Source organism: Lycium ferocissimum, chromosome 5 (genome assembly GCF_029784015.1).
Source record: "Lycium ferocissimum isolate CSIRO_LF1 chromosome 5, AGI_CSIRO_Lferr_CH_V1, whole genome shotgun sequence".
NCBI classification, from domain to species: Eukaryota; Viridiplantae; Streptophyta; class Magnoliopsida; order Solanales; family Solanaceae; genus Lycium; species Lycium ferocissimum.
Genome location: NC_081346.1, coordinates 34,335,588 through 34,361,567, shown reverse-complemented (window position 1 = coordinate 34,361,567; position 25,980 = coordinate 34,335,588). Strand labels below are relative to the sequence as shown.

The 25,980-nt window shown below is 38.5% G+C and overlaps 2 protein-coding genes across 2 annotated transcripts; one reads left to right on the top strand and one right to left on the bottom strand.

Moving 5' to 3' along the window:
- The first annotated feature begins 1,714 nt into the window (after nucleotides 1–1,714).
- Nucleotides 1,715–6,642, top strand: LOC132056756 (formin-like protein 1). Its single transcript, XM_059449092.1, has 4 exons — nucleotides 1,715–3,529; nucleotides 3,621–3,820; nucleotides 4,431–4,675; nucleotides 5,372–6,642. Exons 1-4 carry the CDS (start codon nucleotides 1,959–1,961, stop codon nucleotides 6,170–6,172), a joined length of 2,817 nt encoding a protein of 938 aa, XP_059305075.1. The 5' UTR covers nucleotides 1,715–1,958; the 3' UTR covers nucleotides 6,173–6,642.
- An 816-nt stretch (nucleotides 6,643–7,458) lies between these two features.
- LOC132056757 (acyl-coenzyme A thioesterase 2, chloroplastic) lies at nucleotides 7,459–24,578 on the bottom strand. Its single transcript, XM_059449093.1, has 5 exons — nucleotides 24,046–24,578; nucleotides 16,891–17,068; nucleotides 15,526–15,995; nucleotides 8,233–8,361; nucleotides 7,459–7,861 (listed from the first exon to the last, which is right to left on the bottom strand). Exons 1-5 carry the CDS (start codon nucleotides 24,421–24,423, stop codon nucleotides 7,673–7,675), a joined length of 1,344 nt encoding a protein of 447 aa, XP_059305076.1. The 5' UTR covers nucleotides 24,424–24,578; the 3' UTR covers nucleotides 7,459–7,672.
- Nucleotides 24,579–25,980: the final 1,402 nt, after the last annotated feature.

Here is a 25,980-nt window from a genome sequence, read left to right as displayed (position 1 = left end):
CATTTCTATAATTTGATGGCATAAATGAGCCAAACTATTGACGAGTGGCATAAATGAGCCATTTCCGATAGTTCGATGACATATTTGAGCCTTTTCCGTAATACATATATTAGCAATATAAAAATAAAAAAAAATTAAGAACAAAGATAACCTTAAAATAGGTGATCTCCTACATAAAATGTATTAGTATTTACTGCATAAAAACTCTTACATTATTATTAATCGGATAACTATTTCATTATTATTGTTACATGTTTACCGCATAAACAATTTATAGTATATTATAATCCTTGCATAATTAATATGTGAATCAAACAACCTCTAATATCAATAATTATGTTTAAGTAAATAAATACTCCCTCCAATTCTTTTCAGCTCGTTAGGTACAAAATTTGATCCAAGATATCAAGTATTAATCACTACAGAAAATTGAGAACACATCCTTTTTTTTTTTTTTTTTTTTTTTTTTTTTTTTTTGAAAAAGGGTAAAACAATGCCCCCAATAGTTTGGAAATAGTTTAAATTTTCCCAACTTTATCTATTGAACCTTATCTGCCTTAACATTAATTTTTGGGTTAAAATAATCCTCCTTCCACCTACCATACCCTAATTTCCTTTACCGTTAAAAATGCTCTTTTTTTGTCAGAATTAAGGGATGACATATGTGAAGCTTTAATTAAAGGTGGTATTGATTTATTAGATTTAATGGATTTTAAACACAACCATCCGAATTTATTTATTTGGAATTATTAGTGCTGGATTTTTAATTAAGAGTTCACTATTTTTATAGGATGAAAAGCTCAGTTGAACTTAGATATGGAACAAATTTGAGCTTGTTTGCATCAATTTTGAAATCGCAGCATCAAATGTAGAAGACATTATTATTTTTTGAATCCATTCAATTGCAAAACATGGAGCATTGAAGAAACCTAGTACAGAAACATGGTTTCTAATATTTTTTGGTTAATTCAGATCGGTCGGATTATTTATGGTTGGTACCACATAGACCAATATCACACCCACTTATTTAGTTAAAGTCTAATATGTGTCATCTCATAAATTCGTTAAACGAAGTTACACTTTTAACCCAAAGTTAACACTCAAAACAATTAGGATCCAATAGGCAGACATAGGGACATTTTTAACTCAATAAATAACATTAAAGACAAATTTATACCATTTTCAATACGTTAGGGCTTAGGAGCATTTTAGTCCATTTCCGTTATTCCTTTTCGAATTTTACATTAAAAGAATGCATATACTTCATCCATTTTATTTTACTTGGCACATCTTTTAAGAATTTTTTTATTAAGCCTACATTTTACTAAACTAACTTTATTAATGATACTTTGAAATTCTAAATTTGACTTCTAGTACTTTATGTAGTTATTTAATACTAAGAGTAGTATAGAGAAAAAGTAATACTAAAATTCTCTTAATTTGCTGAAATGGACAAGTAAAAATATATTTTACTTTTATGATAGGACCAAATAAAATGAAACGGAGTGAGTAACTATTATTATTTTCATTTAAGGAGGACATGAACATAATTTAGGCAAACACAGTTTATGATTAATATTACAAGAATTAAATGTTTTCCAATAAATACGTCAAAATCTCTAAAACATGATGAATTGTGGAATAGTAAAATAGTATTCCTCCACAGTTGGGGTTTAGTCCACCATGGTTGTTGATTGAGAAAATGAGGAGCAGAATCTTAGCTGGATGCAGCGCGTATTGGTCCACTATACTCATCATCTCTTTATCTGATTAGTCTCTAATCATATCACTCCCTGTTTCTACCTTTTCACACTCTCAATTACTGCTCTCTACTCCAAACAAATCCATGCACAGATGCTGCTGACTGATGCACATTTCTTCTCTTTTCTCTCTCCTCACAGTGTGCTCTTGTTAGCTTAGCTTAGGCTACCGACAGTTACTCCTCTCTATCTAACACCATGCTTCCTTCTTTCTTCTTGATTTTCCTCCTATTCTCAGTCACAGTCACCGGCAACAACCGCCGTGTTCTTCACCAACCCTTTTACCCACAAGATTCACATCCACCTTCTACTTCACCTCCTTCTACTCCTCCTAATACCAACAACAACAACAACAATAATACTCCCTTTTTCCCTTCTTTTCCTTCTCCTCCACCCCCACCTTCCCCTTCTGCTTTTGCTTCTTTTCCTGCTAATATCTCTTCTCTCATCCTTCCTCATTCCTCCAAATCCAAACCCCTTAACTCCAAACTCATCGCCACTGCCGTTACTTGCGTTGTTGCTGCTCTCATTCTTCTCTCTATTGCTGTCTTCTTGCATATCCGCAAGCGAAGAAATAATAATCAAGCTTCAGCTAATTCTAGTGATACCAAAACACACAGATCTAATAGCAGCACCCGGTTCAATTACTCCAACAGTAACAGTAATGGAAACCCAAGTAGTAATATTCCTAAACTACAAAGACCATCTCAAACAAGTTCGGAATTTCTATACCTGGGTACTATGGTCAGTGCACATAGTACTGGGATTGATACTCGTCGTAGCGGCAATGTTAGTAGTGCTGCACCTTCAAGAAAAATGGATTCACCTGAGATCCATCCATTGCCACCACTAAATGGAGTTAGTTTAAGGCAAAATAATGGAAACTTACCAGATGTTATATCTCGTAGAACTGAAGATACTGATGAGTTTTACTCTCCAAGAGAATCATTAGATGGTAGAGAAAGTTCGATCGAAACTGGATCGGCTTTTGCTGCTGTTGAAGTGAAGAATTTTAGCTCATCTTCTTCATATTCATCTTCCAGTTCTGGTTCAGGCTCACCAGTTAATTCTGTATCGCTGAGCATTTCTCCACCTGTGAGTTTGAGTCCAAAAAAGTCACTTGCTGCTGTTCATACTGCTGCTCAACAACCTCAGTATCATCATCATCATCATCCTACATCTCCACCACTAGCAGATTTTGTGCCGATATTAGTCATCAATGGTGAATCTGATTCACCATCTCCACCTAGTTCATCGTCTCCTGAGAGATATTCAAACAGAAGTATTGACTCATCACCCCAAAATTCCAATAATTGGGACCAGAATCTTGAATCTCCGATGAGAATACAGCAGAATCTTGAATCTCCGATGAGAATTCAGCAGAGTGCGCCGCCGCCACCACCGCCTCCGCCGCCAATGCCACCTGTTTTGATTAGTATTCCAGCTAGTGTACCGCCACCGCCACCACCGCCAAGTAAAAATTGGGATAGTCCAAAGACTCCAACACCAACAATTTCAAAGCAAGCATCTAAGCCTCCAGTACTTGTAACTCCTTTAAGACCAATAGAACTTGAGAATCCAGTCTTGATTTCCCCAATGGAGTTGCCTTCGAGTAATTCACAAACCAATGATAAGAATGAGCAGAGTATAGAAGGGTTATCAAGTGAGGAAACTCCAAAACCAAAGTTGAAGACTTTGCATTGGGATAAAGTAAGAGCAAGTTCAGATCGAGAAATGGTGTGGGATCAACTGAAATCAAGTTCATTTAAGTAGGATAATCTAAACTCTTGTTATTTACAGATATTAAATACTCCTCTTTATTTGTTGGGGCAATTAAAAATTGAGCTGACTTATTTGCAGATTGGATGAAGAGATGATAGAAACCTTGTTTATTGTGAAGACTCCAACTCCAAATCCAAAAGAAATGACTAGACGCACTGTTCTTCCCTCGCAGAGCCAAGAGAATAGGGTACTTGATCCAAAGAAGTCACAGAACATTGCTATTTTGCTAAGGGCACTAAATGTAACTGTTGAGGAAGTATGCGAAGCCCTTCTAGAAGGTACTCTTTTACTCTATTATTCTTAGACTTGAAAATTAAAACTGAAATATGACTGGGATGATGGTAATGTCACTTTATTGTTTGCCTGATCGCTCTCGTGCGACAGAAAGATCTTCTGCAGGGTACTTAATTATTCAGTTCACATGTGCTGTTGTTATAGAAGAATTGATCTTGAAATATGCTTACAAGAGCTTGCACCAAAATATGAAATAAATTAACTGACACAGGATCGGGTGTTTTTCTGATAACTTATTCTTAGACAGCATACATTGTTCATCATATGCATTGATCTTCCTAGTATTGATTTTAGCAGGTGATTGATAGCTGACCATTTTAGAGGTGTTCATAGGGTTATGTGGCTTTTGCTCCTGAATTCCAGTGTACTAATAATTAGGATATAGCATCTCACTTAGTTTAGTTGTGGAAAAACATATTGGTGTATATTGTTCATGAACCATGTCGACAGCTTTACCTTTCGGGTTTTCTGCTGTTTGCTACTTTTTACCTTCAATAAGATAATTCTTTCTCTATTGTTCTTTTTAGTGTGTATGTGTATCTAGAATTTATAATTGTCTGTGGATGTAGAAATTAAGTAAATTTCTTTTTTCAGGTAACGCTGATGCACTAGGGACTGAGCTCCTTGAGAGTTTATTGAAGATGGCTCCATCCAAAGAAGAAGAACGCAAGCTGAAAGAATATACAGATGATTCTCCATTTAAGCTTGGGCCAGCAGAGAAGTTTCTCAAAGCAGTGCTTGATATACCTTTTGCATTCAAAAGGGTAGATGCTATGCTGTACATATCAAATTTTGATTCTGAGGTTGACTACCTCAAAAAGTCATTCGAAACTCTGGAGGTAATTGTTTCAGGTCATCTCCAGCTTCTTGTTGTATATTAAGTTCTCTAACTAGGCATTTGGACATGAATTGAGTGACATTTGAAAAATGTAGTATTTGAAGTTGAAGTTGAAAAATGGTATTTGGAAGTTGAAGTTGTGTTTGGAGATACATTTCACTTGAAAAAGAAAGTTGAAAATTTGTGAGTGGAAAAAAATTCACTTTAAAAATTGGCCAAAACCAAACTCATCTACAAAACTAACCAAAAAATCATTCTAATACATAACCAAAAAATGTTTTGAAAATATTTTCTGAAAAAAGGAAAAAAAAAAAAAACCTCATGTCCAAACGACCTTATTAATCATAATACGGTTCCGATTTCGATTTGACAGAAGAAAGCTTGTGTAAGGTCTTGGTGTTTAACATGCTAAACAAGTACATATGCTGGTACCTACAACTGATGAAACTCAAAAATAGCATTATGTGATTTTGGAAGGAAGTGCCGTTGCATCAGTATTATAGGACATCTAATTGTTAGACTAGAGTATAATCATGTCTTTCATCTTGAACTATGGAACTGCGTGCTAACTGGACCTGTTCAAGTATTCGTACTTTGTTTCTTATCTGCTCACATAAACCAATAGCAGAAAAGTCTTTCTTAAGTTTTTTGGAGAAGACTTCTCGGGAGTTTTAATCCTTATAAAGCTTTGCTACAGGCTGCTTGTGAAGAACTGAGAAGTAATAGAATGTTCTTAAAACTTCTGGAAGCAGTGCTGAAGACTGGCAACCGCATGAATGTTGGGACAAATAGGGGTGATGCACATGCGTTCAAACTAGATACCCTCCTAAAGCTTGTAGATGTGAAGGGAGCTGATGGGAAAACAACCCTCTTGCATTTTGTGGTACAGGAGATCATTAGAAGTGAAGGTGCTCGTCTTTCTGGTGGAGATCAAGATCAACAACAGGATGATGCCAAGTGCCGGAAGCTTGGCCTCCAAGTTGTTTCCAACCTTAGTTCAGAGCTTATAAATGTTAAGAAAGCTGCTGCCATGGATTCAGAAGTACTTCGTAGTGAGGCCTTAAAGCTTTCTAAAGGGATTGGAAATATTGCTGAAGTTGTCCGATCAATTGAAGCAGTTGGATTGAACGACCACAACATAGAAAGATTTTCCGAATCCATGAGAAGGTTTATGAAAATGTCAGAGGAGGAGATCATAAGGCTCCAAGCTCTAGAAAGTGTGGCCATGTCCTTGGTGAAAGAAATAACTGAATATTTCCATGGAAATTCGGCCAGAGAAGAGGCTCACCCTTTTAGGATCTTTATGGTGGTAAGAGACTTCCTAATGGTTCTTGATCGCGTTTGCAAAGAAGTTGGAACGATAAATGAACGTACAATAGTTAGTTCTGCCCACAAGTTTCCAGTTCCTGTAAATCCAAATCTACAGCCTGCTGTTAGCGGGTTGACTGCAAGATGGCAGCATAGTTCATCGGACGACGACAGTTCATCTGCTAAGTAGCAGCATTAGCTTATAGCTGCAGGCAGAAACCTAGTTTTTGTTTTTGGCCAAAACCAATGTAATCTACTATAAAGGCCATCTAGGAGTTTGTCTGAGACCGTGCCTGCCTTTTGAGGTACATGTCATCTTTGTTCTTTTTTTAATTTTGTATTTATATAGTTCATTGTAAAAGAACTGGAAATTTATCCATATGCATAGATCATCTCTTTAGAAAATAACAAAGGCATGTTGCCGTAAACATTTTGTGTTTTATATCTCAAAGACCAGAGCCTCCAAATCAAGAAAAGGGTGCACGGGAATTGTTCAGTGTTATTTGTAAAGAGAAACATTTCAGTAATATGATTAGGGTTGATGCTGAAATAGGATACCTCCATGAAAAAATGAAAGGAACTTTTTAGAATTAACATTGTGAGCCAGCTGTGTAGTTGATTGATCTCTTCAACTTTATTTGACCGTTGGTTCTAAAAGAAGTTACAGTAACTTATTTTAATTATGAGAAACAGGAAAACATGATTAGAGGAGAAAGTAAAGCTCGCAACTCATTTTTAGGGAGAGAAAAGCCAGATGCCCTTCATCCTAAAGATGCATTTGTGTTTTGCGTAAAGAGGAATAGTTCCCTGGTATGGTATACAATGTTTGTTTTGATTGGTACTCAAATTTTATTGTATCATATTGTTGAAGTCATCAAACGTACAAAACGTTCCACGGCATGTAACGACTGGTTTAGTGTGATAGTCATTACCTCTTTTTTTTCTTCCTCATTTTGTCTTTACTTATTATTAAATAATTTAATAATTTTGTAAGTTTATCCTTTAAATTTTTGATGAGTGACATTATGTAACGACGGAAACGTTACAATCTATCCATATGTTGTATTCATCAAAATAATACAACAATAAGTACAATATAATACGATACATACTGAACAATATGTAACAACCATCCAAACAGAGTGTCAATATTTACACCACACCATATTAATTTATTAAGTGATAAGTTGAAGTGAGATGTATATTAACTAAATCTGATTTAGTGATAACAGTGCATTTAAGAAACATGTTATGTACTTGTTGAGTTAGTGTAAACACCGGCTGGACAGTTTTTTCTGGTCCTAGAAATGCATTCAGTAATTTCTTTTGGCATTTGCAAACCCATGAATTCAATAGTGGATTCCCCATTCCACTTTTAACGAAGTTTTCAAAGAGCTACTAGTATTTTGGAAAGCCATAAAACATTATCAATAGAATAATATTGTAGAACTGAGTTCCACCACAAATCACTCAAAATCAAGTCAAGAAATGACTATAATTGGCAATACCAGCCTAAGCTGGATATACAACTCCTGATCGTTGCAATGGAACTTGAGCATAAAGACTCTTTTCAAGTTTAGAACTGTGATTCATCATACAAATAATCTGGTAGATAAGTCAGGTCTTTGGTCTTTCAGTATGAATTTCTATGGACTTTCTCACTTACAGGTTAAAACCCAACTGGCATCTTCTAGTTTTCTAAGACATGTTCATTTGTTGGTGTATACTTAATTGACTGCAGATGATCAGCATCCATGCGTTCCAGAACCCTACGAGCTTCTTCTTCTGTAGCCGGGACAACCTTCCGGATCCGGAATTGAATATTTGTGGCCTTAGCCTCTGGACGCACAGTAAATGTGAAGTAGAACCTATTAGATACCTGCATTTGGGTTTAGAGAATAAGAGCAGTTCCAGGATTTTGTAGATTGCTACATTAGCAAGCGCCTAATATTTCTGCTAAAGCATTAACTAGTCCCTCGGTTTTATTTTATAAACCGGCGTCTGACTAAACACGGAGTTTAAAAAAGAAGGATATACTGTCAACACATACAAAAATTACCCTTAGATGCTGTGGTTTTAAACATGCAATGACATTTCTATGGCTATAAGAGCATACCATTATGTATAAAATGGAAAGTTGAAAGTTAAAAATTTAAAGGTGTCTTTCTCCATTGAACAGACTAAAAAATAATAAGTGTCATATAAAATGGACAGCGAGAGTAGTCTGTTTCATAGAAGTTCACAATATACCTCACTAGACCTCTGCTCTGGCCTAGTAACATGAGCAACAACTTCTACATTGATCAGAGGTTGATCAGTATCCTCATGTTCAGTGTAAAGTACACATGATTTGAAACGTAAAAAGTCTCCAACATCTACCTGCAACAGGAAAAAATGCACCAGTGGAATAAACCTGGAAAGTATAATGTTAAAATGATACTGATAGTTCCAAGTGCACTAGTGTTTTGACGATTGTCAAACTATTTTCAGAACCAGATAGAGACTTGGTCTGTAACCTGCTCTCTGTGCACCTTGCACCGTCAGTAGAGAACAGCTGTAAAGCCGAGCCACTTGCTGCACACAAGTACAGCTGTGAGTTGGCCCATGCTTTAGGTCAAAGTGAATGAGTGGTCTCTATCCATCCCACATGCTCCCACTATATATACAACATGTTGGGAACATATTGAGACAGACTTGAAAACCTAATCTAAATCGTGCAAAGCTGCCGTCACAAGTTCTCAAGATCTCTCAAGAACAAAGTTACTTTCAAGCTGAAGAACCAGATCCTGATATGAGTTTAGTCTCTGTTCTTTAGGTTGTTGTAAATCTTTGTTCATTTGTGCTTAAACTGAAAACCTACTCTTCTTGTTTAGAAGCTGCTTGTAGGTATCTTAAATTCTCAAACTGTGCTTGTTGGAAGTGTATTTCCTCAAGCTTTTGAGTGATACACTAGGCTAGAGTTAATCTAGGTGTATTAGTGGTCCTTGGCTAGAGTTAGTCAAGTGGAGGTACTTGTAATCGGAGTATTGCAAGTATGGAGGGACTACAGGGATTAGTTCCTAGGTTGTATAAGCGTTATTGTAAGGGTGAGGGATTATGAGAGCTAATTCCTAGCTTACGATAGAGTTGTAACCTAAAGTTGCTCAGTGTAGTGGAGTTGAAATCCTACTGGGTTAGGTCGTGGTTTTTAATCCCTTGAGCAAGGAATTTTTCACGGTAATATCCTGTGTCCTTTACATACTGCATTGCATAAGGGAACTGGTACACAACCAGGTCCCTTATACATTATTTGGTGACCCCACAACCTTAAACAATTGGTATCAGAGCTGGTGCTTTCTAAAAGGTTAACACCTAGAAAGAATCTGTAAAACGGCAGCCCCACCAAATATGGAATAAGGACAGTCTTTCACCAGGCCACCCAGATTTAACGGAAAATATTATAGGTGGTGGAAGACAAGAATACACAACTTCATCATCGCCGAAGCTTTAGAGCTTTGGGATATCATCTGTGATGGTCCCTATATCCAGTTCACATAAGTGAAGATGGTAAAAAGATCACTGTCAAAACAAGAAAAGAATACAATGAAGCTGATAGGAAGAAAGTGGAGAAGAACTATAAAGCCAAGAAGATTTTTGTGTGTGGAATAGGACCAGATGAGTACGATCGAGTCTCAGCTTGTTCATCAGCAAAAGAGATCTGGGAAGCTCTCCAAACTGCTCATGAAGGAACAACTCAGGTAAAAAACTCCAAGATCGACATGCTCACCACTGAATATGAAATGTTCAAAATGAAAGAGAATGAATCTATTCATGAGATGCACACCAGATTCACCTCCATAATTAATGAGCTCCACTCTTTCGAAGAAGTCATCACAACTACCAAGCTGGTAAGGAAGATGCTTGGTGTATTACCTGACTCCTGGGATAGCAAGGTAAATGCTACCTCTGAAGCCAATGATCTAGACACGTTGACCGTGGATGACCTTATTGGAAACCTCAAGACTATGAGATGAAGATAACCATGAAGAAGGCAGAAAAGAATGAGGTGAAGAAGGAGAGGAGCCTGGTTCTCAAAGCTGCAAAGGGAGAGTCCAATGATGATGACTCCGAAATGGCTTATCTCACACAGAGGTTTCACAAGATGATAAAGAAAAAGGGCATGTTCTCCAAAACAGGAAACCCCAGCAGAAACGACTACTCCTGTCACAAGTGTTTCATAAAGGATTGTCCTCAAACCAAGCAGGACAATTATGACAGAACTGCCATAAGGAACCAGGTCCCCGACAGGAGTTTCAGAAGAAAAGAGGCCACTGATGAGATTGTGCACTTGCAGCCTGGGGAGACTCCTTAAGTGAGTCTAAGGATGAAAATGACAAAGGGGACTTGTCCATGATGGCATTTGACGATGGAGCAACTGAGCGTAAGTCAGACCTTGCACTCATGGCTGAATTTGACACAAGTGATGTTGATAATGAAAACAAAGAGGTAAATTTCTTTGATCTAAAGAAAAACCTGAGAGATTGCTCTAAGAAAAAACTCATATCACTGTCAAGTGTGTTAATTGACGTTTATCATGCTCTGGTTGCTGAGAGAAAGAAGCTGAATCTTGCTCTTGATGAAATAAAACTGGATAAGCAGGACCTGTGCGTGATAACAAAAGAAATGGAGAAACAGGTGTTTGAGACAAACCAACAAAATATCTTGTTGCAATGTCAAGTAAGAAAAGAGATGGAAACCTCCTTCAAAGAAGAGGAGCAGCAAGTGAGACTTCCTTAGAGCTTGAAGCTGAACTAAAGAAAGTAAAGTCAAGTCTTACTGCTGAAATTGAGAAAAACGAACTGCTAAGAAAAGATCTGGAAAGGGCTAAGTTCGACCTTGACAAAACTCTCAAGTGGACCTGGTCTTCTGACGCAATCTCCTCCAGAAATGAGAAAAATGGAAATGGCAGAAGAGGACTTGGCTTTGAGAAGGAGAAGATGCCCTATGATCTCCACAGCAAACATGTTCCCACAACTAAAGAGCAGCCATTTCCTCCTTGCGGGCAAACAAGTCGTCACCAAGAGCCATATAAGATAAAGGTTGATGCTGTTCAAAAGAATAGGAGTATTGTCAAGAAGGGAACTAGAGTGAAAGGAGCAGGTCCTCAAAAGAAAGGACATTTGAAGAAGAGAAGGAATGTGCTGCCAGTATGGGCTAAAAGGAGTCTGATTCACCCCTTCTATAACTACAAAGGACCCAAGCTGGTTTGGGTTCCCAAATCCAATCACTAGCATCGCTTAACAGGGTGGGAGAAAGAAGGAGCAGTCAGTATAAACTGATGAACTGTTACAGCTCCGAGGTGCAACTATGGTTAAAAAATCTTCCCTCAAAGCCCTCAGAGCAGGATGTGTGTGGTGTGATGATAAAAGGAAGGATCTCTTATAAACAATGCTGCAGAAAGGCATCACTCAAAATAGCTACAATAAGTAAAAAGGTACACTGCTAACAAGTGTTTTTTGGTTATGTCTAACTCACTTACCATTACAGGTATACATGCATGGAAGGATCAGGAGAATTCAAGCATAAGCAATTCTACACAGTTCACAGTGATGGCCTGATACTTCAAAAATTCTAATCAGAGACCAGGTCTCTGTATCTCAGGTCAGTAATTCTTTCAGTACTCATAAATGTATTCGAACTGCGAAAATTGCCAGATACTTCATGTGTCCTTTCCTCTTATAAGAAAATTCAAAAGAATGTCCGTACCAAATCGTCACTTCCTTCTTGAACAAATCAGTTGTTCCCTCTAGCACCTATCCTAAAGTGCCACCTCTAACTCTTTAAGGGACACTTCTCCTCATCCTGCTCTCTCTTTACTTTTCCAAAATCTTCGAACTTCAAGACTTCATTTGAACATATCTCTTGTACAATACTCGCCTAAACTCTTCACTTTTCGGTCTTGTCACGAAGTGCTTATCAAACATCACCAATCCTCGTCAAGCCCGAGCAAATGGAGTCCAAATCATCACCCTTAACGCACTCAACTTTCTCTGATCATGACATAAATGAAGCAACTTCAGCCTTCCCTATACCCGTTCCTTCAAAACCCAGCAAGCGTAGAACGACTAGGAACATTGCATCCCTGTCGGCAATCTTTGGTCAAAAAGGAACATATGATCACATGGGTGGCAACAATGGAAAATCTGATGACTCAAGTTCTCGTTGTACCACATAAATGCCAAGTGTTGAGGACTTTGAAGATAAAGAGGAGACACCTTTGATACGGAAAAATTCAAAGAAAGAAATGCTGAGTGAAAATAAGCATTTGCCTGACCCAAAGTTGGAAGGTGATTTGAGTGAAAACATGCGTCTTCAAAGCCGAGAAGAGAAGAGAGAAGAGGAACCAAGTGCCCTATCGTTACTCAAGAAAAGAAAGATGAGTACAAGTGAGAGACCAGGTTCCTCCAAGAGGAAAAACGGTGAAGTGGAAGGAAGAAAGAATAACGAGAACCTACAAAAACAAAATGTTCTCTTTGGAAGAGTCTTTGATGTCAATCTAAAAGAGGAGCCTGGCATGAAAGACTTGATGGAAATGGTGGAGTTCAGGAGTGGAGCCATCTCTTTACTCAACCACCACCATGTGTATATGAAGCCGAAGTGGTTGAATTCTATGAGAATTTGCTCTGTATAAATGAACATGCTCTGGCCCTAACAGTGAATCTGACAAAGTTTGTGCTCACTGAGTCGATACTTGGGGAAATCTTGGGAGTAAAGATAGCTGGACTGAGAGCTGCAGCAGACGAGAGATCTCCAAATTTCAAAAAGGTCATCGTCAATGTTGCAAGGTCAGCAGCAAAAGCTAGTCTCTGTAAGAATGAGCTTAAGCTTGAGCACCAACTAGTCTTCGAGTTTGTCAGCAAAGTGCTTTTGCCAAGGATGGAGGAACGATCTACCGTCACGGTAGCAGACCTGGCTCTAATAGAAGCTCTTACATCTTTTGAACCAATCAATTTGCCTGCCATCATAATGGAGAGAATGAGTAAGGCAGCGCGAATTGTGCGAGGACCTGATCTCCCATATGAATTTTTCTTAACGAAAGTCCTTGTGCACTTTAATGTAAGAACTGGTAGAGCCTCCTTGGAACTAAAGACCATGTGTTCTCTCTAGCCACCCTGAAGAAGTGTGAGTTTGTGCCACAGGGACCAAGTGCTAAAAGTCCATCCACCCTCTCAATTCTACTTGAAGCTCAAAAAGCGGCAAATGCAGAGATCAAACAACTCAAGGAGGAAAATGCCCTTCTAAAAGCCCAACTAGCTGAACGATTGAAAGCACTAGGTTTTGGGTGAGAAGCAGAAGAAGAACTTGAGAAGCTACGAGCAGAGAGGGATCAGTTGAGAATTCAAGTGGATGCACTCAGAGATGAGATGATAAAGGATCGTCAAGCCCATAGAAATTGACCTATAATTACTCAGCCCTTCAAGTCTCTACACTGTCCTGAAAATCCTTCCTAGCCCCCATCCCTTTTGCATAAAATTGAAGTCACCTTTTCCTGAATTTTGGCAGATTTGCAGTTTAACTATCATTTGTGTATACTGAATTGATTACTATCTGCACTTATGTTGATCTTTCTAGTAGCATATTGTTGTGTTACTGGCTCTGAGTTAATATATCTGAACTTCTTGTTGCTGTGCTTTAATCTTTTTGACGATGCCAAAAGGGGGAAGATATAATTGTGAGGTAAAAGTGAACTGAACTGAACATGCGGTGATTAAGGGGGAAGATGTGCTGAGCAAGGAGGAAGAACTGGAAGATTGATATGTGATGATATTGTGACAATTTTTGTCTTCCAGTTGAAATTGGTATTATGTTGCTAACATGTTGCAGGTGCCTTGATAATGATGGTCTGTTTCGCAGGGGAACAACTGGAAAGCTGGTTCTCAGGGGAACATCAGTCTATGAGTTTGTCATCATCAAAAAGGGGGAAATTGATAGTTCCAAGTGCACTCGTGTTTTGATGATTGTCAAACTATTTTCAAAACCAGATAGAGACCTGGTCTGCAACCTGCTCTCTGTGCACCTTGCACCGTCAGTGGGGAACAACTGTAAAGCCGAGCCACTTGCTACACATAAGTATAGCTATGAGTTGGCCCATGCTTTAGGTCAAAGTGAATGAGTGGTCTCTATCCATCCCACATGCTCCCACTATATATACAACATGTTGGCAACATATTGAGACAGTCTTGAAAACCTAATCTAAAGCATGCAAAGCTGCCGTCACAAGTTCTCAAGATCTCTCAAGAACAAAGTTACTTTCAAGCTGAAGAACCAGATCCTGATATGAGTTTAGTCTTTGTTCTTTAGGTTGTTGTAAATTTTTATTCATTTGTGCTTAAACTGAAAACCTACTTTTCTTGTTTAGAAACTGCTTGTAGGTATCTTAAATTCTCAAAGTTTGCTTGTTGAAGTGTGTTTCCTCAAGCTTTTGAGTGGTACACTAGGCTAGAGTTAGTCTAGGTGTATTAGTGGTCCTTGGCTAGAGTTAATCAAGTGGAGGTGCTTGCAATCGGAGTATTGCAAGTGTGGAAGGACTACGGGGGTTAGTTCCTAGGTTGCATAAGCGTTATGATAAGGGTGAGGGATTATGGGAGTTAATTCCTAGTTTACGATAGAGTTGTAACCTAAAGTTGCTCGGTGTAGTGGAGTTGAAATCCTACTGAGGTGGGTCGTGGTTTTGAATCCCTTGAACAAGGAATTTTCCACGATAATATCCTGTGTCCTTTACATAATGGCATAAGGGAACTGGTACACAACCAGGTCCCTCATACATTATTTGGTGAGCGCACAGCCTTCAACAGATACACTCCACTCTTTTTGCCCCTCAAAGGACGCTAGTGATTGAGTGACAATTCCCTTTAACATATACTCCCACCATTGAAGTTTAATAGGCACAGAGTTAAAAAAAAAAAAAAGACTTTTGAAACTTGTGGTCATAAACATGCCATAGCATTTGCGTGACTATAAGGCTTTTGAAACTTGTGGTCTTAAACATTTCATAGCATGCGTGGCTATAAAAAATTTCATTAAGGTTAAAGCGGGAAGTTTAACTCAAATTGTTCCCAAATTTAGAAAGCTGCCATTCTTTTTGGAACGAAATAAAGAGGAAATGTCGTCACATAAGCTGAACGGACGTGGTAGTATTATTTCATCTTTTCCATGTTCACATACAAAAACCGGACCTTTCTTCCTGCTAATGTGGTTGAATATGATTCAACTGATCAGTAGTGAAAAGTACTAAGCGCTGGAGGAACGAAGAACAGTTCCTTGCATTTTCAATTTGTATGTAGCTAACAGGTATTCTAGTGATGGAGGAAAGAATAACCATCCTTGTACTAGTTTTGTTCATGGGTACCAGGTATTAGCTATGCTGGTGTTGTTGGTAAGGTATTCTGGAGTTGGTGCGAGACACGTCCTACCCCCTCTAAAGAAAAAAAAATGAAATAGCTCTACTATGAATCAACTTAACAGTGATAAGTGAAAAGGAGATGTTAAAGATGGTTCACTCACAGGTCTAAGGAAATTAACATGATCAACCTCTAGGAAGGATGGCATCAGGCCAGCAAAAGCATAAGCTGTTGAAAATGCTAGTTCGAATGCTCTGAGCATCAGGAATCCCCCAAAGATCCGACCATGAATATTTCTTTGCTGGGGCTGACAAATCAAAGAATTTTCAAGGCGCGTATCTCTGAGAAGAATGGTGTCCCTATCTGCCAATGCTGGCATGTCACAGAATATTCTACCTTCAGCTAATAGTTCTTCAAGTCTGTTAACTCCCCCATTTTCAATCTCCTTTTTATCTCCACCTCTCTTTCTTTTTCTAAGGTTATTTCTAGCTTCTGCTGCTTCATAGAGCAGCTTTTCTGCTTCTGTCTCGGAACACAATCGATTCACCTGAGCAGCTTTCCCTGTCTTGTAGTCACGAGCAACAAAAATGAAGTTTGCTGTCAGAGCAACTGCTTCTGAGGGGTCACTACTCCCTGTAAGAAAATACTCCAAGTTAAACTAGAATTTTCAAATGTTGAAAGAAGAACGAGCCTAGAGTTGACAAAGATGAACACATAAAATGCAAAGTTATTTTGTGGAATTTAGTTATCAAAGGAATAAAAGATTTGACGAGACAGAGAATAAGAGAGTCAAGCAAGCAATAGGCAATGACCGAGAGACTAAAATCGCTTTTAGTTCACCACTGTATTTATTGAAGACTTAGTTATAAAGCATAAGCTCTTTTTGTAGGTTTAATAAAAAGGAAAATTGTACCAAAAATGGGAGTCTCGGTGGTGTTGATGGTAGAGATAAGCACTCTGAGTGAGAAAGGAAGAGAGATGTGAGAATAGCAGCATATAGAAGGAAAGAACATTCCCAAGGTTACCATTTGTCATAACAGTACAAAAAGCAGTAGATTATGTGGCCAGGGTTGAAGAAAGAAGTATTAGTTCCTATAAGGAGAAAATATCTACATTCACGAATTGGGTATCAAGTAAATGGGGGATGACAGCGTGCAGCATACTTAAACTATTAATTACCCTGTCATAAGGATTAAGTCAAAGATGAAACGTTTAAATAGGATCATTAACATGAGATTTAACAAGCTGAAATGGACTTAAAATGAGAAAAAGATAGATTAGGTCTCAAAACCAGGTTTAGGCTTGGTCATCATTGTTTTTGAACCTAACCAATTCACATACTAGATACAATATGAATATGGTAAAGTCCTCTTTAAGTCAGTCTTTGTGGGTAACTAAAAGATACTTTTTTTTGTAAGTATGAAAGTGGTTTACTAAAAGATATTAGTTGATACACTTGAGAGGAGCAGCTAATGACCTTGAAAAATGTTGCACAATGCAAGTAAATGAATTCAGTTTGAGAAAATACCATCTGCTGGCTGTATAACGTCAAGTTGAATTTCAATGGAAGAAAAGCCCACCCAAATAACTGCACCAACCATTTTCAGATCTTTGTCGACATTGATTGGCTTCTTCAGCACCATTTTATCAACGGAAGCAGTCACCAAATAGAGTGGTCTTGTCATGCTATCAATGTCCGAGCAATGCTGATTCAACCAACAGCAAGTTTAGCAGGCACATTCTAATAACATGGTGAAGTGCATAAGCTAGCACCCAAGAATGTCACTTTCTAAATAAAAAGTTCCAAATACTTTTTTGATATGAAGTGATTTCATTAATGGCATCAAGAAGATGCTAACAGATCCATAAGGATTACAAAAAGGTGCAAATAGCCCCTATGCATATCAGCTAGCCTATTCTCATGGAGCTAACAAAATCTACGAATTGAACTGAAGAATTTACAGTGAAAAGGTTGAACAAACTAATTATAAGTAAAAGAAATTTTGCTTCAAGGGAATGATTAGGAGTTGAAAATTCCAACAAAACATCTGTGATACTTTCTGTCCATACAACCCAAAAAATGCTTGCTGGTATCATGTTCCAGACTTTTGTGATGGCTTTACCAACTTTCCATCTGCTCCAGCTTTCTACTGCTTCCCTCAGATTACTTGGGCATGACCCAACTGAGTCCAAATATCATTTGTAGCTGTACATTGCAAAAAAAAAAAAAAAAAAAAAAAGATACCTATCCAGCTTGGTGGCACATGTAGCATCTGTTTGCCATCTGGAAATTCCTTCTATTGATATTGTCCTGTGTCAAACATGCACCTTGGAGGGCTATCCAATTGAAACAGATAACTTTCATAGGAAGTTTAGTCTTCCAATTTTGATTCTAGGCTCAACTGTCTACCAAGCCTAAACCCTGAAACCCTAAACCCTAAACCCCGAAACCCGAAACCCTAAACCCTGAATCTATTTACAGTGAATGTCCCATCATTTGCATCACCCCATTTTTGAGTCTGTCTTGTGTCTTCATTAACAAGACAATCCTACAGTCTTGCTAAAAAGTTCTGAAGCTCCTCAAGTTCCCAATCATTTATGTTCCTCCTGAGAGTTAAGTTCCAGCTATTCCCGTCCCTGTTTCGGGCTATGCTTGAGTTATTGTGACAATTCAGCTGATAGATGGCAGCATAGTCATTTATCAGGGCAGCATTGCCGAACCACTTTATTTTTTGGTAACTAACGGACTTTTATGTGTTACCAATGCAAACATTACAGTTTTAGCTCAGTCCACTCAGGTCTAAAATTAACACAAACTATACTTAAATGGGATCAGTATAGCTACTAAAATGATAAACTATGAACTAAAGCTTGAACCCCAGGAGGGGCACGGACAATACACACATATGCCAGATCCTTGGCCAGTTTTTCCACTACAGTACTCCTTTGCTCAAACAGTCATTGATTCCTCTCCATCCACAGGTTATAGGTCACCTCAGCAACAATCATTTTGAATAGCCGAGCTTGCTGAGTCCTGCCTTTGCCATTACTGATGCCCCAATGCAAGAAGTCAGACCAAGTAGTAGCATAAAACCCCCTTCTATTGATTAGTACTCTTGTCCACAAAGCCCTTGCAACAGGACAGTGAACAAATAGATGCTCATGAAGTTTTAGTAGCCTCAAGACCCAATTTTATCAACCTATCCGCTGTTAACAATCTCTGGTGCATACAAAGCCACATAGTGAAGCAAGCTTTTGGCCTTGCATGATTGGCAAACATTACACATATCCATGATATCCTTGGTAGATCTCCTAGCAATTGAAGATAATATTTCCTGATCAAGCCCTGGCCAGGAGAAGGAGATGCACCCAGTTGCAACATGATACTTCTAGCAGCCACAATTTTCCTTGTCATCCAATTAGCAGTTTGAGGTATTGGACACACACTCAACTGTTGACCCCTAATGTAGTAAGTATGAATACATTTGACTTACATTTGACCCATAGCTTATCTTCTTTATGAGCAAGGTCCCAACACAGCTTTGCCACAGCAGCTTGGTTCCATTTCTGTAAGTGAATCAAGTTCAATCCTCCTGCAGATTTAGGACTACACATGCTCTGCCAAGCTACTAATGTTTTTTTAGTAATTACACCTTCCCCTGACCATAGGTAGCTCCTACAGTATCCATCAATCCGTTTCAGCACCTTGGCGGGGATTAGAAACAATTGAGCCCAATAAGCTTGCACCCCAAAGGGGACAGACTGCACCAACTGAAAACTGCCAATATATGACAGTTTTTTAGCTGTTCAGGTTGATATTTTGGCAGTGATTCTTTCTATAAGGGGGTACCATTGCAGAATAGACAACTTTTTAGCGGGCATGGGAATACCAAGGTTTTTGAAAGGAAGATCACCAAGAGAGAATCCCAACTGTTGAAGGATTTGAGATTTAATATCTTGAGGAACACCCCCAAAATATATTGAATTCTTACCTATATTAGCTTGGAGGCCAGAGGCATTGTTGTCAAAGGCGCGCTTAAGCCCTAAAGTGAGGCTCAAAACATGTTGAGCGCTTCGCCTTGCTTTATGTGCGCTTCAGTCTCATCATCAAGGCTCTAAGACATATTTTTCCTTGCCAATGAGCCTCTATTGAAGAGGTGACACTAGATAATTGATATTTCTTTATTGTAATGGTTTTACAATTTCTTTGCCATATATTTGTTATTTGTGCTTATAATTATTAGTCTTGGGCTAAACATATATATATATTTGTATTTTTGCACCATTGCACCTTTTTTCATTAAAGCCCAAGCTTTATTTGCGCTTTGCGCTTAAAGCCCCAGCTGACCTAAGAGCTTTTGCTGAGAACTTCAACAAACATTGTTGCATTGCCAATACAGAGTTCAGGTCACCCTTAGAGAACAACAAAAGATCATCTGCAAAGCATAAGTATGTGACTCCCAGTTTAGCACGTTAAGGTATGGTGACATGGGGTCACCCTGCCTGAGCCCCTTAGCTGCTGGAGATGCTGGAGTGTGTTCTCCATTAACAATAATGGAGTAACTCACAGTTTTGACACAAGCCAAAACCCAAGTAGTGAACATATGAGTAAAGCCTAATATTCTGGCATCACCTATTCTAAATACACCCATTCAACTTAATCATAAGCTTTTTGTAGATCTATTTTGATCATACATCTAGCAAAGATGTTCTTCCTACTGTATCCTTTAACTAACTCATGAGCCAAAATAATGGTGTCAGAGATATTTCTACTTGGAATAAATCCAGCTTGGGCATCACAGATCAGAGAGTCAACGACAGCATGAAGCCTATTAGCTAGAATCTTGGAGATGATCTTATAGAGAACTGAACAGCAGGCTATTGGCCTAAACTCTTTAACATTTGCAGGACACTTAGTCTAAGGAACTTAGGAACTAGAGATACAATAGTGCAATTACCAGGAGCATACAGAGAACCAGTGACAAAAAATTCCTTAACTGCTGCTATGATATCGTCCTTTATAATATGCCATGACTTTTTAAAGAATAAAGCATTAAATTCATTAATATGTGGAGCTTTATCATCCCCTATAGCCTTCAAAGCAGTATAGATGTCATCCTCAGTCACCTCAGCACACAGATCCAGTCTTTGTTGATGAGTGAGTATAGGCCCGTTCCTCAGAGTGTTTTTGCATACAACTGGGAGAGTAGCCGCTGAGGCCCCCATCAACCCCTTGTAGAACATAACAAATTCCTCCTTGATCTTCTCAGAATCATGCAACTTAATACCAGCCAGAGATGTGAGTTCAAGAACTTGGCTCCGGTGGTTCCTCTCTATACTAGCAACAGAGAGTTATTTATTATTTGAGTCTCCCAGCTTGACCCATTTTACCGTAGACTTCTGCTTGAGTGCACTTTCCTCAATCAATGACCATTTCTCCAAATTAATCAGAGCTTGCTTTTCTTATTGTATCAGAAAATCATCAGCTTGTTTAGCCTGTTGTTCTTGCAATACTACTAGGTCCTCTTTGGTTTTGTCGATTTTAAGTCTGATGAATTTAAACTCTTGGGTGTTAAGCAATCTCAGAGTTGGCTGTAAAGATTTCAACTTGAGCCACACATTCTGCATTTTGCTAGAAGCTTTTTGCACCTGCCATTTATCACTCACAAGTTGGAGAAAATTCTCATGGTCTGCCCGACATTGAAAAATTTGAATGGACTATATCTAGGTCTTTGTTGTTGCTGCAGTTTAATCAACATGGGGGCACGATCAGAAATTAATGGAAGATCATAAAGTGTTGAGACTTGTCCCCATTTGAGCATCCATTCAAAGTTACCAAAGGATCTGTCAATTCTGTTAGTTATCCTCTCTGAGCCCTGCTGCCTGTTGGACCATGTGTAATACGCACCATGCCAAGGAAGTTCATGAACATCAATATATTGGATACACTCAGAGAAATCCTGAACTTCATGTAGGGTCACAGGATTGCCAAACAATCTGTCATTAAGGTGCAGTACAACATCAAAGTCACCACTTATGAGCCACGGCTGAGTGACACCCTGAGCTAATACCTTCAAGTCTTGCCACGGATTTTCCTCAGTTCAACAGTGTTGAAAGAATAAATGACAGTGATAATACATTGGTCATCTGATGATCTATCGCTAACCTTGCAATGAATCAGTAATGATGTTGTCTGTATGGGACTGACTTCAAACCAATTTGGACCCCACAAGAACCAAATCCTTCCATTGACAGCATGTTGGTTGTTAGCAAGTACTTTCCATCCTGGGACTATATTATTCAGCCTCCTGGTCATGCTGTGTTCTTTAACTCTACTCCTCCTACTTATACCTTTTATTTATTCCTCTAATGTTCCAAAACAACCAAGTCATATTAAACAGTGAGTGCTGCCTCACCTCTATCCACAGGTAAAGCAGAAGTGTTACACTTTCCTTTGCTCAGGGATTAATATCCATTCCTGGTTGGAACAGCAGCAAGAACTGGGAAATTAGCCAGGTTGAACTCAAGGCTAGTTCCAGGCATGCAACTTGAAGAAGCTTGTGCTGGTGTGCTTGTTACTGGCAACTCTTGAATAGCAGCTGTAGGAGTCTTACGCACCCCTTGTTGTACTGGAATTGTCTGCACCTGTATTTCCCCAACCACCACTGCTTCTTGAGGTAAAGGCTCTTGGCTAGTCTCAGCAGGGTCAGGGAGGATGATTCTTGTGGACTTCCATTCTTGAGTAACTTGTTTGCCATGCCTCCTCTTCCTTGGTGGAGCTGGTTTCTGCACTACAGGCTGTTCCTTGCAAATATGCCCTATCCTTTGGCATTTAGGGCAGAAAATCAGGTTTCCATTCATAGGTAACATCTTGACTAAGCTGTTGACCACTAGGGTCCATGACCATTACCTCATCTGGTAATGGTTTTGTCACATTCACCTCAATTAGCATCCTGGCATATGATAGTCTAGTTTGTTTTGTGGTGCATTCATCTGCAAAGATTGGGGTATATAAAGACCCCAAGCCCCAACAGTCCAAAGGCAATTTGGGAAATTGTACCTACAGTGGAATCTCTGCAACAAACTCAGTGCTAAGATCAAAATGCTTCTTCCAAGGTTTCAATACCATCGGCCTATTATTAATGGTATATGGCCCAGCACAGAGAATTTCATGCATATCCTCAGATAAGAATTTGATGATGAAGTACCCATCATCGTGCAGATACAAATTAGGGTCAGCCTCATTAGCCCAATTCTGAGAAATATATCACGACATAGCATTGTACCCAGGGCAATCCCCAAAGAAATACGCAATTAGGGCGCATTTCCATTTATCCAATTCAACTTTCACATCTTCCTCTTCAAGTTTAGCTACAGCAACGCCATCAATAATTACAGGAGGAATATAGGTTACAGCCATACCGTTAGCTGCAACCCTGTTAGTCATGAATAGGTTGACCCAATTGTCAGCCTGCCTAAGCTGGGTTAGGGTTAGTATACTCTGGCATTTTCTCCTTGTGCTTAGATACCATGGATCCATTGCTTGACACTTCTTTCGCCACTGGTGCCATTCCTGCTCCTCCGGGGTTTTAGGACGGAGAATCAGCTTCTTAGCCACCTCAGTGTGACTCACTGAAGGGCCAGCAGCCGCCGGAGCGAGTGGTGCATTCTATTTTGGAGATTCCGACTCTACAGTCGAAATCTGGTTGGGTTCATCACGCTTACCTACAGAGTTCACAAGTGTCGCTAAGGGTACCTTGCGAGGCCTTCCCCTGCCACACCCTTGTCCCTTAACTGGTTGTTGTTCTTTCGCCTGACCTTTTGCCCGTCCTCTCGCCATGGATGACCAACTGGCATACGTTAACTAACGTGCATCAGCACCATTGCCGAACCACTTGTCCTTCCAAAAATTAATATGTTCACCAGTACCAACAATGAAAAGATAAGTGTTGGATGTTTCATTTGATAACTTGCTGATACTATTCCATAAAATCCAATTTTAGGAAGTCGAGTCATATGCAGAAGAAAAAACAATAAACTGAAAACTGACTTACATGACCTAAACATTCTGCAGTTTATATCTTGGTCTTAGCAAAAAGGACTTCAGAAAAATCTCTGTCAAAAAAAGTATTCTGTTCACTCTAGAGCATACATATACCATTATACCACTATAATGGGTATTGCATATTTGCCATTATTCCCTATTCGATGGTGGCAACATAACAAGAAATGCAACTTGGTAGTGAGCACATACTTAGTACTATCCCCTTTTCAGTGGCCCCAAGCATAACAAGATAAGCAACTTGGTAATAAGGGGTATCATCAAACACAGTATTGATACACAACAGGTTATCTGCATAACATGATATGCAAAAAAGGACTGAGAAAGTATCATTTAACGGAACTTATTGACAAAACAAAAGTATCATTTAGTGGAACCCATATCCATAAACAGTTTTGCCAATAGAATCAGGCATTTGAAATATATGGAAACAAAAGAAAAAGTGAAGGAAGATAAGCATCTACATACAACAGCAACAGCACAACCAACCCATAGACTTGTAAATTCAACCCATTAAAAGTTCAAATGTTATGCAGCACTGCAAATAAACACATACATAATGAATCAAATATGAAACTTTTACGGATAATGAACTATCTTTCTTAATAAAAAAGTATGTACCTTGACAGAAATGGTGCCAGCAAGGGCATCGAGATCTTCAAGCAACTTGCCAATTCTGACCTCATTCCATGGATCCCTATACTGTTCTCTCAATATATAATCAGTTGAGAAATTATAAAGAATTGAAGTCCTGTTCTCTGATGGGGTTTTAGTAAGCAATTCACTTTGTGGAGGAGCATCAAGTGGTGGATCAAGAAGTCTTTCAAATATTTTAGACCTTGTTTCCCAAAGAGCATTAGTCACAGGAGAGTGATACATTCCAGGCCACAAACTAAGGGGTTTTCTGGTAGAACCATTTTGGTCAGGAGAAGCCTCAAATGGTGAAGCAAAAGTGGAGACAACTGGAATGGTATTTGGAGAACAAGAGTTGAATTCCATGGTTCTTGATATGGGTATGTGGGGAAGTTGGGGAAAAAATGGATATGGAAGAGCCTTTGATGAATTAACGTTTTTACTGAATTTGGTAAGAAACTGATGGGAATTCCAAGGAAAAGGACAAGAAACAGCAGTTCAGTCCCCAAGATTAGACAAGTCATCAAATCTCCTTAATGGTTTCTCAATTTTCATTTTATCGGCTATACCATTTTTACATCCTCCATATCAATTTACCTGATACATTTTTTTTTTAATCTATCTAAAAATAATAATATATGATTATATTTAAAAATAATTTAATTTAAAATTTCTCTTTTTACTCTTAATGAAATAATTTAGAGCCACAAATATACTCCCCTGTCTCATAATAAGTGATGTTTTTACTTTTTTATTTTGCTTCAAAATAAGTGGTATTTCACCAAACCAAAAAGGCATTAATTATTTTCTTCCAGTTTTATCCTTAATTAAATAGTCGGAGTTTTATATAACCAAAAAGCCATCAAAGATCTACTTTTTTCTCAAAGCATTTGATTAAGGGTAAGTTAGTAAACTTTCAAGGAGTGAGTAATTTTTTAAAGGGTGTGCCCAAGTTAAAAATACCATTTATTATGGAACGGAGGAAGTATATGGCTTGTTTTAGACCATAAGTTTCAAAAATCTTCATTTTTTTCTTAAACTCCGTGCCTAATCAAACTATATCACATAAATTGAAACGGAGGGAATATTATATACTTATACTAATAATATTTGGTATTTAAATCTTATTTGACTATTATAAATAAAAAATACCCAAATAATGGCATGTTGATAATGGAAATTGGCTGAAGTAATATGAGGTGCAGCATGTAGAAAAATGGAATACAAAAAGTCTCCAACTTCATCTTTTAATTTCCTTCACAATCATTGATGCATATTGGTAGGAAGATGCATATTGATGGAAACAATAATTTGCAACTGTTTTGGGTGGAGAACCTGGTGATTGGTAATAATGGGCTGATCTGTCAAGTTTGGTGGTATAAGGTTGGTACAGAATCGCTTATTTCTACAACCATCGTGAACTTAATTTACGGAGTACGGTATAGTGCAGACTTGTACATAGCTTGCAAACGAGGACCTGGTGTGCTTGGTTGGCAGTGTGGGCTTAAAAGATGTTGGTTGGTTAGTGTACCGATGATCACACGCTGCCGGAGACTGTGAAAATGGGGTTGTTGGTTATTGACAACACGAGTTCTTATAGCAATTGGAATTTTTGGTTTTCAGGAAATATTGCATGGGAACAAATGAGATGGAAATTCAGTTACTCAGGACTGATTTGGCTTAGTTGGCTAATGCTTCATTTTGGAAATGATCTGGTGCTTCTTTGGTGGATGACAAGTGATGATAGAAACACCAGGTTGGCAAGTATTACTGATGATAGAAGCACCAGTTTTGTTAAAGTGTTGTCTTGGAGGTGCATACATGACTCTATCACTTGGTTCACTAATCCTTTCACAGGAAATGATGTAGAATCAGTTAAAAATACTGATGGCTCGAAGCTAAATGCCACCACAAGCACAAGGG

Coding starts and splice junctions, on each gene's coding strand:
- LOC132056756 (XM_059449092.1), top strand. CDS start 1,959: ATGCTTCCTTCTTTCTTCTTGATTTTCCTCCTATTCTCAGTCACAGTC. Junction 3,821..4,430: donor ATGCGAAGCCCTTCTAGAAG/GTACTCTTTTAC, acceptor TTCTTTTTTCAG/GTAACGCTGATGCACTAGGG. Junction 4,676..5,371: donor AGTCATTCGAAACTCTGGAG/GTAATTGTTTCA, acceptor GCTTTGCTACAG/GCTGCTTGTGAAGAACTGAG.
- LOC132056757 (XM_059449093.1), bottom strand. CDS start 24,423: ATGGAATTCAACTCTTGTTCTCCAAATACCATTCCAGTTGTCTCCACT. Junction 17,069..24,045: donor CTGGCACCATTTCTGTCAAG/GTACATACTTTT, acceptor TGGTTGAATCAG/CATTGCTCGGACATTGATAG. Junction 8,362..15,525: donor ATGTTAATTTCCTTAGACCT/GTGAGTGAACCA, acceptor TTCCTGTTGCAG/GTAGATGTTGGAGACTTTTT.